At 41.5% G+C, this 19,982-nt stretch overlaps 1 protein-coding gene across 1 annotated transcript in view; it reads left to right on the top strand.

The window, feature by feature from the left end:
* Positions 1–5,314: 5,314 nt before the first annotated feature.
* Positions 5,315–19,982, top strand: part of LOC125287592 (glucagon receptor-like) — a 32,794-nt gene continuing 18,126 nt past the window's right edge. The window contains exons 1-5 of the mRNA XM_048233508.1: positions 5,315–5,399; positions 16,425–16,512; positions 16,674–16,776; positions 19,011–19,118; positions 19,261–19,382. Coding sequence (XP_048089465.1) covers positions 16,462–16,512; positions 16,674–16,776; positions 19,011–19,118; positions 19,261–19,382 — 384 coding nt within the window. The 5' untranslated portion in view covers positions 5,315–5,399; positions 16,425–16,461. The remainder of the gene's footprint in view (positions 5,400–16,424; positions 16,513–16,673; positions 16,777–19,010; positions 19,119–19,260; positions 19,383–19,982) is intronic.

Genomic DNA, 19,982 nt, shown 5'->3' with positions numbered 1-19,982 from the left:
AGTCACTGTTTGGCAAGTCACAAGTAAGTCCCAAGTCTTAGCAGTCAAGTCCAAGTCAAGTCCCAAGTAAAGACAGAGAAGGGCAAGTCGAGTCCAAGTCCATGTCACATCAAAGCCAAGTCGAGTCCAAGTCTAAGTCCCAATCTTTTTCAAGTCCTGAACAAGTCATCATGTACTATTGTCATGAGCTCTCTCTCTGCCTGGTAACACGCGCTGATTGAAGTCTGATGACCTCCACCTGTTCCTGCTCTGCTCTGCCTCACCCTCGTTTACCTACCAGCTGCACTGCATTCACCACTCATCATGCCCTGTATTTAAAGCCTTGCTTTTCAGTCCACACTTGTCAGATCGTCTGCAACCAGCACCAGTTACCTGCCTGTTTTGGAAAACGCCTCTGACTCTTTGCCTGTGATCCCGGACCCGCTCAACTACTACTGTGTTCTCCAGCCCCGGTAATCTTGACCTGCCTTCCGTCCCTCTTCTACGAATACCGCCTAGTCCTTGACTGTACTGCTGCTTCGTTTCAAGTGTGTGTGTGTGTGTGTGTGTGTGTGTGCCCCCCCCCAGGACTTCCCGGATCATTCAGCTCCTGCCATCGCTGTTCGGCTACTGGGGGAACACACACACACACACGCAGACTCTTGGAACTCCTGTACCCCCCCCCCTGAAACCCCCTTAACCCCCAACCCTTAAATAAACTTTTGAACGTGATGCTTTTGTGGTCCTCGTCCTGTTTGGTGTCTGACAACTATTCACATAATAATGCCATTATTAGACTATCGATCATAATTTTAACACATCAATCTAATCTACAGTATTTTTTTTTATAAATACAGATTCAAATATGTTCAATGTTTCTGTCTGGAAATCTTTTACGATATATGCATGAGCATACCTGAGTGATCTGTACGAAACTGATAGCTACATGACACTCAGCACAGCAGCAAATATATATTGTTTTTCCAAATTGGGCATCCACTGTAAGGATGAGTAATAATTTGACTGATGGCATTTCACTGCGCTAGTAAATTGCTGTGGTTAAATATGTTATGTTTTTATTAGGGCTGTCAAACAATTAATAAACTAATTAATCTCATATTTTGAAATGAATTAATCTAGATTAATTGCAAATAAAAAGTACATTTTCTCCCTAAAGACTAAAGCTTTGTATATAGCATCTTAAATACAGCATAAATCACACAATTACTGAGTAACCACAAAGATAAAGTAAAACACTTCTATATTATTTAAATGATAATGACACAGTAATTTTGTTTTAAAGTATTAATTTCTTAAATACTACACATTTGATGCTGTTTAACTCATTTGTACATGGTGCACTGTCACTTTAAGCCCATTGTGTGCCACTGTCCAAACGTTCTCCTAATGATCTTTTTTTTACCAGCGCCTTCAAATATAGCTATGACTAGTCCACACCGTGGACTCTCTAACATTGTGCCACATGTATAGCACAATCTCCAACTCTAACATTGTGCCACATGTATAGCACAATATTAACAATGATAAGCATGATATTAAGTTGGCACAAACAGCTTTCATTCCTTTGGAAATAAAAGCATGTAATGACATGATGCTTGCTAGACATTTTCTGTTTGCAATTAAAAGTGAATTATGAGCCTGGTAGCCAGTAGGCATAATATCATGTGCTTCATGTAAACGAATTATTGAAGAGTTCAAGACTCACCAGTTCCATTACACAAAGGCAAAGACAACTCTTCATATTCTTGTCCATTTTCCAAGTGAGACCTATAGCCTTCCACAACATGACCTGAAGATGAGCACGCAGTGTGTGCATCATCAGGTTGGCATCTGTTGGAGGAAGCTTTTTAAGCTTAGGAGGCTTTTTGCTGCGACTGTAAATCTGGTAGCGAGTGTTGTTCATCGACTTGGCCTTCTTCTGCCCATACAGTGCAACAAAGAACTCGGTCCCAGTATCTTTTAGGTCACTATGAGTGGCATCAGGTTCCCCAAGCACTGTATTGAGACCAGGAATGGTATTTCCTAGGAGTACATGTTGTCCTTGTCATGTTGTGGAAGGCTGCAGGTCAGAGAGAGCCTCCTGCAGATGCAGAGACATCAAATTTGCTTGATGTCACCAGCTGTAGCTGCAGCACATTGAAAGCCTGCAGCAAAGGAAACTGCAGCTGCCATGCTGCAAGTTTCAGTTGCACTGACTATTGCAAGTGTGAAGGGGGTGAGGTCCACTGCTGCAACCCATTCACAATACATTCAGATAAAGATCAAGAAGATGATGAGAATGAAGGAAATAAGGAAAGAAATGATGAAGATGGTGAAGGCTACTGAGTGGGATTGTGTGGTTGTTGTTAAATATGTGTGTGTGTGTGTGTGTGTGTGTGTGTGTGTGTGTGTGTGTGTGTGTGTGTGTGTGTGTGTGTGTGTGCGTAATGTGTGCATACTGTATATAGTTATAGAGTTTACAGTGTGTGTGTGTGTGTGTGTGTGTGTGTGTGTGTGTGTGTGTGTGCATGCGCATGCGTGCGTGTGCGCGAGTTGCATGTTCTATTTAGTTCTTGTATATAGTTATTGTGCATTTGTGTACGTGTGCATGCTGGATATAGTTATTTTGCATATTGTATATAGTTCTTGTGGGTTTGTGTGTATGTGCATGCTGTATATAGTTATTTTGCATGTTGTATATAGTTCTTGTATATGGTTATTGTGCATTTGTGTACGTGTGCATGCTGGATATAGTTATTTTGCATATTGTATATAGTTCTTGTGGGTTTGTGTGTGTGCATGCTGTTGTATAGTTATTACCTCCGCCAAGGAGGTTATGTTTTCATCGGGGTTTGTTTGTCTGTTTGTTTGTTTGTTTGTCTGTGTGTCTGTTCATCTGTTTGTTCGCAAGATAACTCAAAAAGTTTGGGAGTGATCCGGATCACCGTCTGGATCCAGGAGGTGGTTATGTTTTCGCTTGGCGGAGGTCTGCCCTCTCGGAGTGCTTTTCTAGTTTTGCATGGCCCACTTAATTTCTTAATCTGTCTGTCCATAGGTCAACACTGCCTCCTTACCAAGTTTCTTAAAGGTTTTCACCAACTCACCCCCCCAAGTATACGTGTTTACCTTGAAAAACAATTTTGAGCCTGGCTTTATCACACCATCTGCTTTTGTGTATGCAAATTAGAGCATTTTTAATGAGATAGGGCCTCATTTGCATATGTAAACATTAAAATATAAAAAACATGCAATACATTTTTTTCTCATCTTAACATAAGTAATCAACTCAGAAAGTTTCTATTGATATCTATTATTTAAATTGTTTACCCTATTCACCTGTACTGCCTCGCCTTAATTGACTATTTATGCTAATTATGCAAATTGCCCAAAGTGTAACTTTAGGCAACCAAGTTGAATTCCACCCACTAGGCCTATAGATGACATTTCTGCAATAAAACTTTAGGGTACTCAACATTTCTGAGTTTACTATTGGGCCTATGGGGATCACGACTAGACTACACTGGCTCTCACAGTTTATAACAGTGAGAACCGGATAAATCCGCAATTTCCTCTAATCTCATCTTTGTTGCCTTCATGATTTCCTTTTATATGTTTCTTATGTTTAAAAAGAGGTATTAATCATCATCAACAATGACAAGCCAGCTGGAACCTGCCACTCGTTTTCTCTCCCTTCCGTGCGCGCTGAGACGCGTTCTCAATTAAATGGAATAGGCTAGCATACGTTCAAGTTGGATGTTAATAGAGGACCCGAAAAGTATCATCTTTATGTAACATGCTGTTGGTGCATTTTGACATTGTAAACGTTTACAAGAGTGCAAATCAGTTTGCAGTATTAAAAGCTACTATTTTATTTATTTCATTTAAAATCAGTAAATGGAGCAGGACCTAAATACTTGTCAGACATGCTTCAGCAGTACACACCTTCTCGTCCTCTCAGGTCCCAGGTGAAAAACCTGCTAGTAAAACCCACAGTTAGAACTAAACATGGTGAAGCAGCTTTTAGCTGCTATGCGGCTCAGCTGTGGAACCAACTTTCGGATGACATCAAAAAGGCCCCAACTGTCGCCAGTTTTAAATCTAGACTTAAGACCAAACTGTTCTCAGATGCTTTCTGCTAACTGTGCCGAGTTACAAATTCTGAATCTGCCTTGATAATTATTCTACCTTGTCTTTTACTACTTTTGCCTTTGTTTTTGCTTACTAATTATTCTTTATTTTTAAATGATTTTACCTTGTGTTTTATGTTTTCTTTTTATTATGATATTTACCTTTTAGCTATTCTTTGACTATATTGCCCTTCTATGCTTTTATTTGTTATTATTGTTTGGTTTTGTTTATGTAAAGCACATTGAATGACCTCTGTGTATGAAATGCACTATATAAATAAACTTGACTTGACTTGACTTGACTTAATGTTGGTCCTTCCTCTGTCTCTTGGTTCCCTACAGTGCATGGTGCGTGTGGTGGTAGCAGCAGCACTGATAACTGTGCTCTGCCCGCCTGTGTCCACTATGTGTTTTATTTTTTTCGTCGCGGAAGTGAAAGCATCTCTGGGCTGACTGGTCCACGATCAAGAAATGTATTTTTTGACTCAAGACATGTCAAGTCATTATAAGTCAAAGAGGCAAAGTCCGAGTGAAGTCTCCAGTAAATAGTATTCAAGTCCAAGTCGAGTCGCAAGTCATGCCGAATTTTATCAAGTCAAGTTTGAAGTGAAGTCATTAAAATCATGACTCGAGTCTGACTCGAGTCCATGTCATGTGACTCGAGTCCACATGTCTGTTCAGAACTAATGTCCAAAGCATAGTTTCTCTGCTGCATTAACGAGATGTTTAACACACAACACACACACACACACACACACACACACACCATTACTCCTCCACCATTACCCCCCCACACACACACACACACACACACACACACTCACAAGCGAAAACACACACACAACAGAGAAGCACGCATATACATAAAAGCATATCACACATGCACACACTGATTTACATACATAAAATTAGCAGGAGTAGGGGATGGAGTGGGAGATGGAGACAAATTGACAAGAGTGATTTATTTTTGCTAAAAGAATGTGCAATACTGAGCGGCGGTCATATGTTGCACCGCTTTGCGGTACATCTAGTTATTGCACAACTTGGCACACGCGCGTACGCACCCACGCACAAGGACACACACACAACACACACACACACACACACAGTCACACACACACGCACACACTCACAGAAGGCGAAAGGGGCAGGCTGTGGTGTGATATAGCTCAAAGTAGCCATAGGTGACGTAGAGAAGAGGAGGCAGGTCTTGAAGAAGTTGCACACGACTGCGAGCAAAATTCAAGGGCATGTGCCGAACTTCACAGACCTGTCGCAACCTAACAGAAGCAGGTAGGCTAGTAAATGGTTAATCTTTCTCACTTGAAAATATTTCCGTTTTAGGCTATTTCAGTTCATGAATCCATCTCTCATCTTTGCATAGTTTGATTGATGCTTGCCATTGATGTTATTGATAGGCTACAGGCTATTTTGGGCTTGTCACTTTAGCTGTTTTTTCTCCGAATAATCTGGGAATAAAGAGCTTTTGGGAAGACGGGGTAACTCAGCTAATTAGATGCCAGGTCATTCCGACAGTCTTTAATTGAGGAAAAGATATCTGCTCTGTACCAGCACCAATTCGTGTGTTGGTATGCGTGCTTTCAGTTTTATGGCACAGTATGTAGGCTATACGTTGCTTTCACAGTAACGTTATTCATTCATATGGTAAGGAATGCATTCAATCCTAGCCATCTGGTCACCTATTTATTTTGAACCCTTCTCAAAGTATTTCCGTTTGTGTTGCATGCATTATATAGGCTACTATACAATTATAAATATACAAGCCTTTATGGACCGAATAAGAAATACTTATTATTATCAACTTGCAATAAGCATTAATAACACATACAGGTGTGTAGACAGGTGTGCGAATGAGTAACATCGCTCAGACTAGAGAAGATCGAGCCACAGGTGGTGTTTCAACGGTGTGGACAGGCGCAAGAGACCTACTACAGCGGACTAGGCTATACTGTAAAGGCGCAGTCAGGAATTTTACGCAATTTCCATAAAAAAATGTGTCACATTCAGCAACGACCGCTGCCCGTTCTTTGTGTAGGTAAAACCCAAGAATATGCACAATATTAAGTTGTTATAAGCAGCCTTAATTGCTTTAGAAATGTAAGTATGTAATAACATTGCTTCACATTTCTGTTTGCAATTCAACGTGAATTTTGAGCCCGGTAGCAGCTTATAGGAATGAAATGCGCATATCATGATCCATATCACGCTCCGATATCATGTTTCATGTAAATGCTTGGAAAACGAATTATTAATGAATCACCGATTCAAAGTAGGAGACTAATCTTTATATTATTGTCTGTTTCAAATCACATTGATTGCAGCCCTATCACCAATCTGAATTTCAAAATGGTATGGGAACCGAACCAAACTCCTATACTCCCGCCTCGTCTTTGTTGCTTTCATGATTTCGTTTTACAAGTTTCTTGTATTAAAAAGGAGATACACAATGGCAAGCCAGCTGGAATCTGCCACTCTCTTTGTCTCTCTCCTGCGCGCGCAAGGTACGTTCCCAATTAAGTGAAGTATCCGTAGGAGTGCCGGCAAGGGCGTAGGTTTGGTCTGAGCTTTGGTGGGGACACTACCCACTTGGAAAAAAAAAAAAAGCTAAGATGTATGAAATGATTAAAATGTGCTACTGTCCAACTTGATCTAACTACACTGTGTAGCCTACATAATCTGATTTTAATATGTAGGCCACAGATATGTAGGCTATATTTAACATTTATTTTCTATTTGGTAATGAAATCATGCCCATTTAAGCACAGCTCAGTTTTAAGAAACTTAAATACATGCATGCTTAGCATTTTGTGAAAAGAAATCATTAAGGCTACATTGACAAACACTTAACCGTGAGCTGCCTGTATACTGATTATAATATTTACAGATATCTATAGGCGATGTAAGCACATGTTTGCTATAATTTATTTCAAAACCGGTTTACTCTGGAACAGCTAACTATACACGGGAATGCATTACACCTTTGTGTTCGTTAAGATCTGCTGTTTATTCTGATATATGGTTTGTCATGTGTTGCGTGAAGAGTGTGTAGGCCTGGCCTACGATATTCCACCGAGACGAATGGATGTGGAGATGGGCGCAGAGAATAATTATTAAATCTCTTGAAGTTATTTTTCTCGCGAACTGTTTATCACAGCAAACAGTGGCTAGCACCGTTTAAAAGCTGAGAAAAGGCTCTTTCATGTGACACATGTGTGATGAGAGTAGCCTACTTCTCGAGGAGTTCAACAGAGAAGAATGGGTGAATTTGGACGCACTTCATGGTTGTAGTGAAGTAAAGCTGAAGCACTGCATGCTGCGCAGGAGACTGCGGCTCACTGGTAGTTATTATAGGTAACAGCGCGATTTACCCTTATAGGCTACTGCACATTACAAGATCTGTACGAGATGATCCGCAGCACTGAAGTGAGAAATGATTTAACTCTTTGTGTAGCGCATGTGAGCGCTTTCCCCATTTCAACCTGAATATTGGTGGGGACATTTCAGTCGTAATTTGACATTGGTATGGACACGTCCCACGGTCCACACGCAAATCTACCCCCCTGAGTGCCGGCATAGCTACGCCGTGGAGTTGACGCAGAAGCATGTTGAGGCCTTTAGATCTGCTACGTGCAGACCCTATTAGGACCCAAAAAGTAGCATCCTTGCATGCACCATGGCGTTGGTGCATTTTGACATTGTAAACGTTCACGAGGAAGAGTGAAACGCACTTTGCAGTAAAGCGCGCTACTAAACTACTAAATGTCTAAATTTGTGGTGCCTCATATCTCTCTTTGGTGCCCTATGCACAGTGCGTGATGCACGTGGTGGGAGCGGCGGCACTGGTAGGGTGAGATACCTTTCTGGCAGAGGCGGACAGAGTACACAGCTTCATCATAGCTGCCAACTCTCACGCATTGGATTAGTTTCACGCATTTGATTAGTTTCACACACTCACACGCCACACCCACGATTTCTCACGCTGAAGTGTCAACCCGGTCGGTCAGATGCCTGAAAAATGAGTTTAGCCTATAGATCTACCTGTTGAGCCACGGTTATGCTTTCAGAGACGGTGAGAGGGTTCAAGAGCACCCCCTGTCTGTGGAATTTTCTACATTTTCTCTCATTTGCGATGCTACTTCAAAAGCCATCCCAGGCGCATTCCCCCGGCTTCAGGTAGGCCTATGCTTTGAGTATTTTTCACGCTGAAGTGTCAACGTGGTAGGTCAAATACCTGGCAGATGAGGTTCAACTAAACTAAACCTATACATGATATCACACATCATGTGAACGAGCGGAATCTAAGCTTTCCAATGATATTAGCGCCAAGTTGCTGTGATAAATGGTTCGCGAGAAAATTATCATTGAACCGACGTGCAATTTAGGCTAATCATATTTGCATTTTGCACACAGTGCACACCCATTTCTCTCGGTTGTAATATCTCACTAACCCTTCACACAACATGTGGCAAACCTAATATCACAATAAACAGCAAACCATACCGAATACGAGGATATAAAGCATGCCTCTGTTTTTGAAATTGCAACACATTTCTACATAGCCTCATTGGGGCGAAATTATAATGTATTCTAATGTAAACTATTTGTCAGTAGGCCTACATACATTTTTGTAAATTGCTCAGTAGTTTATCCCACTATCATGGTTCTTATATTGTCAGGTTCCAGCCAATCCCACTTACACAGATAAATGAATATATTTATATTGCCATGCTTTCTAGTGACATTAATGCAAAAATATAAAAATAAAGAAAATCAAATAAGGAAACACAAATATTGATATAAAGCCTGACATAAGCCATATGCAAACATTCACATCATGCAGATATGGGTACATCCTGAAAAAGTAAGGCTGTAGCCTGTAGGCTATGTAGGCTATGGCCATTACAATGACCAATATATTATCTTAAATTAACTAGCTGAAAAACACAGGTGACCACTTCTGCATAATTTCATGTAGTGCTGAACATTTCTGAACTGTGAAATGGACCATATGTTTTTGTGGTTGTGAACTACAAGGATACAAGGATACAAGGAAGTTTATTGTCACATGCATATAGTTACTGGAAGTAAGAAATGCAGTGAAATTATGTCTGGTGTCAGCCTATTTGTGCATTAATGGGGGGGGGGTAGATTAAGTGGCAAGGGCTGCATAAAAAAGGTGGGGGAGGATTGGGATTGGGTGGGGGGCACCAACAAGGAGCACCCAAAGAGCAACAGGGGCAAGAAAAACTCCCTTACCAAGGAAGAAACCTTGGGCAGATCCACGGCTCAAAGGGCTAACCCAACTGCCAGGGGTCTTGGTGTGTGTGTTGGGGGATGACAGGGGAGATGGGATAGTGTGCTGTGTATGGGGGGAGAGGGCAGTGTGCAATATGTGTGTTGGAGAAGCTTCCTCATGAGACAATGTGCTGTGTATTGGGGGCAGTGTGCTGTAAGTATGTTGGGGATGTGTGTTGGAGAAGCTTCCTGATGAAATAATGCGCTGTGTATGTAGGGGGGCAGGGACTTACTATTGCAAGCAGAGTACTGTATGTAATGTATGTGGAGTGATGACAGTGAAGATGTGTGTGTGGGGGGGAGGGAGTGGAGCAGTGACTGTGTGTGTGTGTGTGTGTGTAGTGTGTAGGTGGGTAGGTGGGGGCAGTGTGCTGTAAGTATGTAGAGGATGTGTGTTGGAGAAGATCCTGAAGACAATGTGCTGTGTATGTGGGGGCAGTGTGCTGCAAGTATGTAGAGGAGGCTTACTGTAGCAAGCAGTGTGCTGTATGTATGTGAAGTGATGACAGTGATGATGTAAGTGTGTGTGTTGGGGGTCAGGGACTTACTATTGCAAGCAGAGTACTGTATGTAATGTATGTGAGTGATGACAGTGAAGATGTGTGTGTGGCAGGGAGTGGAGCAGTGACTGTGTGTGTATGTGTGTAGTGTGTGTGTGTGGGTAGGTGGGGGCAGTGTGCTGTAAGTATGTAGAGGATGTGTGTTGGAGAAGATCCTGAAGACAATGTGCTGTGTATGTGGGGGGGGGGGGGGGGGGGCAGTGTGCAGCAAGTATGTAGAGGAGGCTTACTGTAGCAAGCAGTGTGCTGTATGTATGTGAAGTGATGACAGTGATGATGTAAGTGTGTGTGTGTGTTGGGGGTCAGGGACTTACTATTGCAAGCAGAGTACTGTATGTAATGTATGTGAGTGATGACAGTGAAGATGTGTGTGTGGGCGGGAGTGGAGCAGTGACTGTGTGTGTATGTGTGTAGTGTGTGTGTGTGTGGGTAGGTGGGGGCAGTGTGCTGTAAGTATGTAGAGGATGTGTGTTGGAGAAGATCCTGAAGACAATGTGCTGTGTGTGTGTGGGGGCAGTGTGCAGCAAGTATGTAGAGGAGTGCTGTATGTATGTGAAGTGATGACAGTGATGATGTAAGTGTGTGTGTTGGGGATGGGGGTGGGGTGGGGTGGGGGGTGGGGGGGCAGAAAGGCTAGGCAATCAAGGACATGGGTAGATGGAGGAGAAATCAAAAATAATAAATAAAAAGTGTGCAAAAGTTGGAAAAGTCAGATATGTGTGTGTGTGTGTGTGTGTGTGTGTTTTGGCGTGTGATGAAATAAGAAAATAAATAAAAGGTCTGTAGCATAGGGAGAGGGATGTAAAAGTCTAAAAGTCTTGTAGGTGTGTGTGGGGGTGTGTGTGTGTGGGGGTCATGAGTGCTGAGAGTGAATGAGTGCAAAGTCAGTATAGTGTGAGTTCAGAGTTGGGAAATGTTTGAGAGTGCTGAGGAGTGAATGTGTGCAAAGTCAGTATAGTGTGAGTTCAGAGTTAGGATGGCCTGGGGATAAAACTTCTCCTGAGTCTCTCAGTTCTGGCTTTGTGACTACATAGGCGTCTTCTTGATTTCAGCGGTAGGAATAATCCATTGTTAGGATGAGAAGAGTCCTTCAGAATCTTTTGGGCTCTTAGGAGTACTCTTCTGGAATAGATATCTTGTAGAGCAGGGAGTTGAGTTCTTATAGTGCACGTTCAGCTGGCGCACTACTCTCTGCAGAGTACTACAATCTCTAACTGTGGAGTTCCCATACCAGGTGATGATGCTACCAGTTAGAACACTCTCAACCGCTGAAGTGTAGAAGGCCTTCATGATGGATGTAGAAACTTTGAATTTCCTTAGCTGTGAAGGAAGTAGAGTCGTTGTCTGGACTTCTTCAGAACATATTGAGTGTTAACAGTCCATGTTAAGTCTTCAGTAATGTGGACACCAAGGTATTTAAAACTTGTGACTCTCTCTACAGGTTGCCCGCTGATCATTAGTGGGGTGTAACTGTAGTTCTGCTGCTGCCTTCTGTAATCCACTACCATTTCCTTGGTTTTATTGATATTCAGTGTCAAGCTGTTAGATTGACACCACTGTGCCACCTCATCAACCTGATCCAAGTAGAACTGTTCATTGTTGTTACTAATCAGGCCCAAGATCACTGTGTCATCTGCAAACTTGATGATGGAGGTATGACTACTGTTGGCTTTGCAGTCATGTGTGTAGATGTTGTACAGCAGTGGACTCAAAACACAGCCTTGGGGAGCACCAGTGCTGATGGTTAATGAGTCAGATGTCAGACCCCCCACTCTAACCACTTGTGAGCGGTTGGTGAGGAAGTCAAATATCCAGTGACACAGGGTGGTGTTCAGTCCTAAGGCCTTCATCTTTGTGACCAAGGTGAGAGGTACTATCGTGTTGAATGCTGAACTAAAGTCAATGAACAGCATCCTCACATAATTCCCATTCCCCTCCTCCAGGTGAGTTAAGGTGGTGTGCATGAGGTTTGAGATGGCATCCTCTGTAGACCTGTTGGCTCTGTAAGCAAATTGGAGGGGTCGAAGGAGGCAGGGAGGGATGAGCAGATAATGTTTTTCACAAGCTTCTCAAAACACTTCATCACTGTAGGCGTCAGGGCTACTGGGCGGTAGTCATTCAGACATGATGGACTTTTGTTTTTCGGTACTGGAACAATAACAGACTGCTTGAGGCAAGTAGGAACTGTCTCTTGAGCCAATGATGTGTTAAAGATATAAGTGAACACAGGAGCTAACTGAGCAGCGCAGGATTTCAAAACCCTGTTAGAAATTCCATCCGGTCCAGTAGCTTTTCTACAATTTACCCTCCTAAAGGCATTGCTCACATCGACCTCAGAGACACAGAAAGGTGCATCCTCATTTGCTTCACATGCTGCAGCTAGTCCAATATAGTCTGTGTTTTTCATGTCAAAGCGAGCATAAAAGCATTAAGTTCATCAGGGAGGGCTTTACTCACATTCATCATAGGAGGGACTTTCTTTCAAAGCCAGTGATGGTTCGAGTCCTTTCCACACTCGTGCTGGATCACCCTCCAAGAAATCAGCTTCAACTCTGTCTCTATAGCCGCTTAGCATCTTTAATTGCACTACGTAAACTATAAGATGCTGCTTTGTAATCCGTCATATCCCCTGAAATAAGCCCAGCATTGTAAGTTGCAATATCACCATAACTATTCCACCTGTGTATGCATGGTTATAATTCTGAAGTGCAAAATAGCTTAGGCTACAGCACAAATATTTCCATAAAAATAAGCAAGTCTGACCTCTGAATTTATTTTTTAAAAGTGCACCAGATTGATGCATTTAAAAGTTAAAATATACAAACATTTCTTAAATTCTTACAAAACACCCACCCACTTTTTAAAATTGTTAGTTTCGACCCCCCACTATTGCCGTGCAGAAATACCAGTGCTGTTTGTGCGCCAAATAAATAATAACCTATAGGTTTATGTAAAACTCCCCATTAACAGCATCACGTCACTAACCACAGCTAGACTGCACAATGGTAGGCCTTCATAAGCATGACATTTTCGCTTTAGTTTGATATTTCATTTACTTTATCCGCTTTCATGCGTTCATTGAACGTCCGCAGTGCTGTAATGGAAACCTTATTGCGTAGCCAAGTAGCCTATATATTGAGTTATTTTTAAATTATGCATGATTTACTTTTTATTAACTTCGTAGGCTGGCTTTATTTTGTTATATAGAAGTATCTAAATAACCTGGTAAAATGTACCAGAATTCAGGAAATTGCATCTAGTCCAAAAAAAAAATTCTGGGGGAGGACCCCCATACCCCCCACTGAAATGTCCTACCCACTTTCAGAATGCCTCCATCGCCCATGGTCCTAGCATTAGGCTAGATCCCTTTGATACCAATGTTAATTTAACTCTGGGACCCTGGTCCCTACAGCTGAGAACCAATGTACTTTTTTTTTACTGTATGGTATAATGCTGAACGAGCCAAACAAAACTTTCCGCAGCAAAATTTTGGTTGGCCCCACCAAATCTCACTCCAAGGTTTTTTGAAAAGTTGGCAGCCCTGCTTCATTACTTGAGTAAAAGTACAGATACCCTTTGCTAAATTTTACTCAAGTACAAGTAAAAGTACAACAGTCAGATGTCTACTTAAAGGATAATTCCAGTGTGATTTTGACCTAAAGTGGCTTGAAACATGATACCAAGTGTGAACGTATGTCTCATAGCTCACCTCAGCTTGTCCCCTGCACTCAGAAATCTGGCGCTAGTTAGCCAATGCTACCAACAGGGTTTGTGGTGTCTCGGGCATCGGCCTAGCCATGCAAATAAATCACTGTTTTACACCATTTACTAGGCTCAAAGTAGCTCACTTCATTGGTAGACTTCCGAGGGCCTTGACATTTAAAACGAGACATGGAGAACATTGAAAAAGCACTGGTAGATTATTTACAAGACGATTCATACAGACAGTACCTTAAGGAATTTTACCGTTCGACGCCATCTTGAATTTAGTAGAGATAAGTAGAGCTACTACTTGTTTTTAAAAGTACAAGAGTAGCCTACATTTTCTAAATATTGCATTACTACTGCCACAGTGCTTACATTTATGTACAGAAACGTCCTACATGGAGTTATGAAAAATGTTAATGTTAATACCTTGGAGAATGTAAAATGAATTGGAAGTAAAATCAAGTCATTTTCATCTTTTTACCATGTTGCCAGGGATGGGCAGTATTTCTAAGACATGTATTTAACCCTTAAAGGTGTAGGTTCTTGAACGTTCTAAGTTCCGCAACAATTGAAGGTTCTAAAATTCTATGTTGAATTCAATGAACCCAGATATTCTTTAGAATGTTCACTTCTCAACATTCCTGTCACACCGGTGTGACGGTACTCCTTTAAGGGTTAAAATACGTATTTCAAATACAAAATACTATTTTATAATTGAAACACTTGAAGCGAAAACTATCATTAACTTGTTCAGAAAATGTAAATAGTCTGGCGAGGTGGGGCCACAGGTTGGCACATTCCCGGGATGGACCTGCTGCGTCTTCATCCATTGTTTCGTCCATGGTTTCATCTCTTATCTAAATCTGACCATGGAGTTGACTTTGGTGGAAAGCTGAAGGTGATTGCTGATAGGCTGTCCCAATCAGTGGCGCCTGCACAATCCAATCACGTTTGAGAGGGAAGCAACAAATTGAGGGTTTCCGAGATTTTTCTTTTTTCCTTTTTTTTTAGAAGTAGTAACAGGTACTCACGGTTATGGATAGAAATGTAGTGGAGTAAAGAGTACAATATTTGCCTCTCAGATGTACTTGCCTCAAAAATGATACTCGAGTAAAGTACAGATCCCTCAAAATTGTACTCAAGTACTGTACTCAAGTAAATGTACTCCGTTACTGTCCGGCTCTGCTCTCTGGTGTGTTTCGTTTTGCCCTGGGTTAAAATAACATGCAGCCTACTGTTTTTTTGCACAAACGCTGCTAATAAATTTATATTTAAATAAACATTAACACAAACACACGCTACTTCCTGCAAAATCCCTGATTGTTCTGTATGTGGTCTACAAAAACGTTTGAAATTGAAATTGATTAAATTAATCGTCAAAATCAGTCGATAATGATTTTTTGTTTTGTTTTACACTGCTTGAGGCAATGTGGTATTTTGGATGAGGATTTGGTCATGATAATTGCATGCATGGTGTGTGCGCGCGTGTGTGCGTGCGTGCGTGTGTGCGTGCGTACGTGTGTGTGTGTGTGTGTATGCGCGCGTGCTGTGCTGCGCATACCCAGTCGTGCTCCCTGCTGCTATGGTCTAGCTCTGCATTGGCTTGCTACAGGGAACACACAATGCAGAGAGAGCGAGAGAAAATGAGTGAAATGCACACAAGCCTACATATGGATGATATGGGCATAACAAGCACCCCATTATGTGTCTTAGTTAGAGAGTTTACGTTTGGTTTAGTGTGTCATGTGAATAGGGAAGAGGAGGGTAATTGTGATTAAGCTATACATTTTTCATCTTGCATTACTTCTTAAAGGCTTGCAGTTTGGCGAGTCATTTTACTGATCAGATCATACACACAGCAAAAAAGAGAAATGACCAAAGAATCTGTGATATTACAGTAGTTGGTAGTTGGTCAGATCATGACACAGCAAAAAGAGAAATGACCAAAGAATCTGTGATATTACAGTAGTTGGTAGTTGGTACCGAAGAATTTGTTTGTATTTGACAGTATTGGTTGGTGCCTGCATCAGGGACTTGTGTGTCGTCTGGTCATGTTGCTGATTGGATTATAAACGGCCACAGCAAGGAAGAGGAATGACAGAAGAATTTGTTGGTGCTTGTTGGTATTCGTGGGTGCCCGCATTAAGGGCTTGCATTTTGTTTGGTTATGTTGCTGATCAGATCATAAATGGTTGTTGTTGGTGTTTTTTTTTTACTTTGTTTTGTTGTTTGAGTGCTCTTGGGTTTTCACCTTGTTGCATTAATGTTAATACTATTTTGTTTAATGTCATTTTATTTCATTCAATCTTACTCCAATTATTATGTGTAATGGTGAACGATTAAGATATTGGGATTTTAGCTCCACATACATTTGGGTATTAGCCTATTTTAGTTCCAAGTGGTTTCCCTGCCAGACAGATTTGGGGAAGAAGTCTAGAGAGAAGTGAGCCGATCAACTGCCGATCAGGAGTGTTGGCTTGTCTGACTCTTGTGTTGTGAATAAAGAAGTTATAACCAAATTGTAATCTGTTGTCATTTTACCCACATCTGAGAGAAAGCAGAGTGTGAACTCTGCAAACCCACACAAGTGATCAGACTACAAAAGAATGAAAGAAAGAAAGAAAGAAAGAAAGAAAGAATCTCTCCACGTAGTGAAGTGTGGTAGTTTGGCATGCATGTCTTTGTGTGTGGGTGACCGTGGCCTTGTGGGTGATGGACGTACATTTTCCTACAGTATCCGTGCAGACAGAGACAGGGAGAGGAGAACAGCCATGCTCCTTGCTGGATGGATAGTGGGACATCTCTGTTGGATGGCTCTGCAGGTGAGTCAGCAACAACTCTCCCTCACATACACACACACACACACACACACACACACACACACCCACACACACACATTCTCTCTCACCAGATTACCTGTGTGTGTGTGTGTGTGTGTGTGTGTGTGTGTGTGTGTGTGTGTGTGTGTGTGTGTGGACCTCAGTGGGAAAGCGCATTTGGGAAAGTGCTGGAGGAAACCTACAGAAAATGGCTTCAGTATCAAGACGACTGCTTGAGACAGATCCAGCAAGACCCACAACCAGCTGGTAATCTTAAATACACATACACATTTATATCTTCAGGACAATGTACTGCTTACTGTATATATGCAATGATATGAGCAAAATGCAAACCTGCACAGGGAGAACGATGCAGAGTCCAACGCCCTAACTCAGCCATCACAGCAGCGCTTTGTCATAAAGAACACGTCACACAATGTGGCTACACCCTCTTAATCACTTTTCCATCCAATATGAAACTACATCAGTTGCAAATGGCAATGGACCCTTATGCTGGCGTAATGTGCTGAACCGTAGTATGAAATGAATTATTGGAGAAGAATCACTTCTCCAGAAGAATCATTCAAAATGTGTAACTTATACATATTGTTATAGAGCCCCTGTGATTTTTGCTGACATTTTCTGGCAATGGTCAATTACCTTTTGTGTAGTTTAAGATGTTGTAGATATTAATGTATATTGTGTATATAATGTATAAGTCTGTCAGGCTCAGAAAGACACACACACACACACACACACACACACACACACACAGACACACACACACACACACACACACACACATACACACACACACACACACACACAGGTGTGTTGTTTTGTCTTCTCTTTCTGCTTTTATTCATTCTTCCTAATGGAATTTGACTTTAGCTAATGAGATCTGAGTTGTTTGGCCAGTCTTGTTTAAATTGGTCTCAAAAATAATCTGCAGGGGAGATGCTGTGGTGTGCAAACTTTGATTTACAGTTTTTCTCGATTGCTTTTACCTGCTTAAGTAAACTGGAACCCACTTGGTCTTCATGACTACTTTTTTTGCACAGCAGAAGTCATCTCTTGCGAATGTGTTCACACATTTTCATTGGGTTCACACATTTCTTACACCCTTTTGCAAAACAGTTAGCACAGGTGTCATTCAAAAGCCCCAAACTCTATTGGTTTTCCCATGCTAAACAAAAGGAAAACATATTTTCACAGGTGGTATAGATTCCTTGCATAAGTCTAAATCTCTGATACACCTGTGTGAAACTCCTTTGCACAATTCTTCAATCAGCAATCATTCATTATACATAAGAGATGTCTGTTTTGTGTTGCTATTTGCAAGTATTGATCTAATGCACATTTAGACAAAGTACTGTATTGCCTATTTGGTGGAGAAAACAGTACAAAGGGTGTTTACTGTAGGTTTATTTCGATGAAAGTTGTAGTTCAATGAAATGTACAGTATCTTGCTAGGTGTTTGCTGTATGTCTTACATGTCAATGACAGTTACATCTTGGGAGGAATTAATAAATTATTTTTTTACAGTATTCAGTACATTTTGTCTTTTCACAGTTGTTTTCTGATACCAGAAAAATGACTAAGTAATGAAACAGACAGCAAAAATGCTCATTTTGAGAACTAGATTTTGCATTTTGTTGTCAAGTGTTTAATGATTGATTAAAGAGTGTTTTTGAATTGGCAACAAGTTGTAGTGTTTGAAGGCAAGATTTGCTTTTGCTGCATGTTTTAAGTGTTTTGAGAGAGTAACAGCCTTTTGCACGGGTGTTAACTGTTTTGAGAATGTGATGTCAGAGTTGACACAGGTATCAAAACGATCGAGAAAAACTGTAATTGGCCACATATCATCATATATTCATTTCCATTTCATTTCCACAGCTCCTTTCAGTACAAGAGAAAACGATGAATAATGATCCTCATTTCTCCCACCCAGGGTTTTGATCCTTTGTCCAAATCATGGGCACTTAATAATGAAGATAAAAAAAAAACATATTTCTCGAGGAGTTCGAGGTAATTTGTAATACAGTGGTCTTACATTTGTGAAGCTTCCACATAAAGACACTCTCCCCAACACATTAAAGACATTCATGAATAGTATAATGAGACTTGAGTAGAGATATTATACGCAGAGCGGAATAGCAACTCCCCTCTGATATTGCCAGAATGTCAAGCAGTATCATTCCATTGACGGCAAAGTAAAGAAGAGCAGGGCTACAGTAAAAGTATAATTTGATCTAACTCTATTCTGATTAGGTGCTCTCAAGCGCTTTAGAGTGTTTCATCAGAATAGACATTTTGGCCTATTTAGATACAGCAGGCAGTCCGATTGACCGTATACAGTACATGGCTGTTCAAAAACAATGAACGGAATACACCACCTTTTAATTCCGATTAAAATTCTGATCGGATCAGGTATTTTTATTCCGATTGAGGTGTTTATCTCTCTCTCTCCCTCCCTCTCTCTGTGTGTGTGTGTGTGTTAGGCATCTACTGTAACAGATCCTTTGATTTGTATGCTTGCTGGCCTGATGGAGTGCCTGGAATGTTGGTAAATGTTTCCTGTCCCTCCTACCTGCCCTGGGCACAGACCGGTAAGACACACACACACACACACACACACACACACACACACACACACCACATATATAATTAGCTGTATGTATATCACACTTATATGTGTATGTGTGTGTGTGTGTGTGTGTGTGTGTGTGTGTGTGCATGTGTGTGTTACAGTTCAGCATGGTGTGGTGCGTAGGCGCTGTGGTCTGGATGGGCAGTGGGTGAGAGACTCAGAGGGTCAGCTGTGGAGAGACATGTCCGAGTGTGAGGAGGAACAGAGCACATACATCCAGGAGGTAAACACACACACACACACACACACACACACACACACACACACACAAACGTGTTCCTCTATGTACATTGCCCACCGCCACAATTTGTTCTCTTAATTAGATTGGAGAAATTCCCAGATGAAATGGAGATAGGCTTACTCCAATATTTTAGAAACAGGCCAGTCAGAAATTGAGCTCTGTGAGTCTACCCTAAAATTCCCTCAGAATTTTAAACAAGCAACAGTGTATGGAAGTGGACTGGTTCATGCTGAAATCCAATCAACTGCCTTTACTCAGACTCTCCTGGCTGAACACCTGACACCATCCTCTGCAAGTCCACGTCAGAGGACTCCAGCACACTACCAGGACACTCCTTGGTGTGTACCCCTGCTTTGATGTTGCAACAAACTCAACAAAGGGAAAAACACATTAAATGCACTCAACATAGACACACACATACAAAGGGAAAGGGTGCCATAAGCTGGAGGAATATTGAGGGGCCCAATATTATAGTGTTTCACAGGGAGCCACATTTATAGCAGCATCCCTGCACACACACACACACACACACACACACACACACACACACACACACACACACACACACACACACACACACAC

Source organism: Alosa alosa, chromosome 22 (genome assembly GCF_017589495.1).
Source record: "Alosa alosa isolate M-15738 ecotype Scorff River chromosome 22, AALO_Geno_1.1, whole genome shotgun sequence".
Classification (NCBI taxonomy): Eukaryota; Metazoa; Chordata; class Actinopteri; order Clupeiformes; family Clupeidae; genus Alosa; species Alosa alosa.
This window is presented reverse-complemented; position numbering and strand designations above follow the sequence as displayed.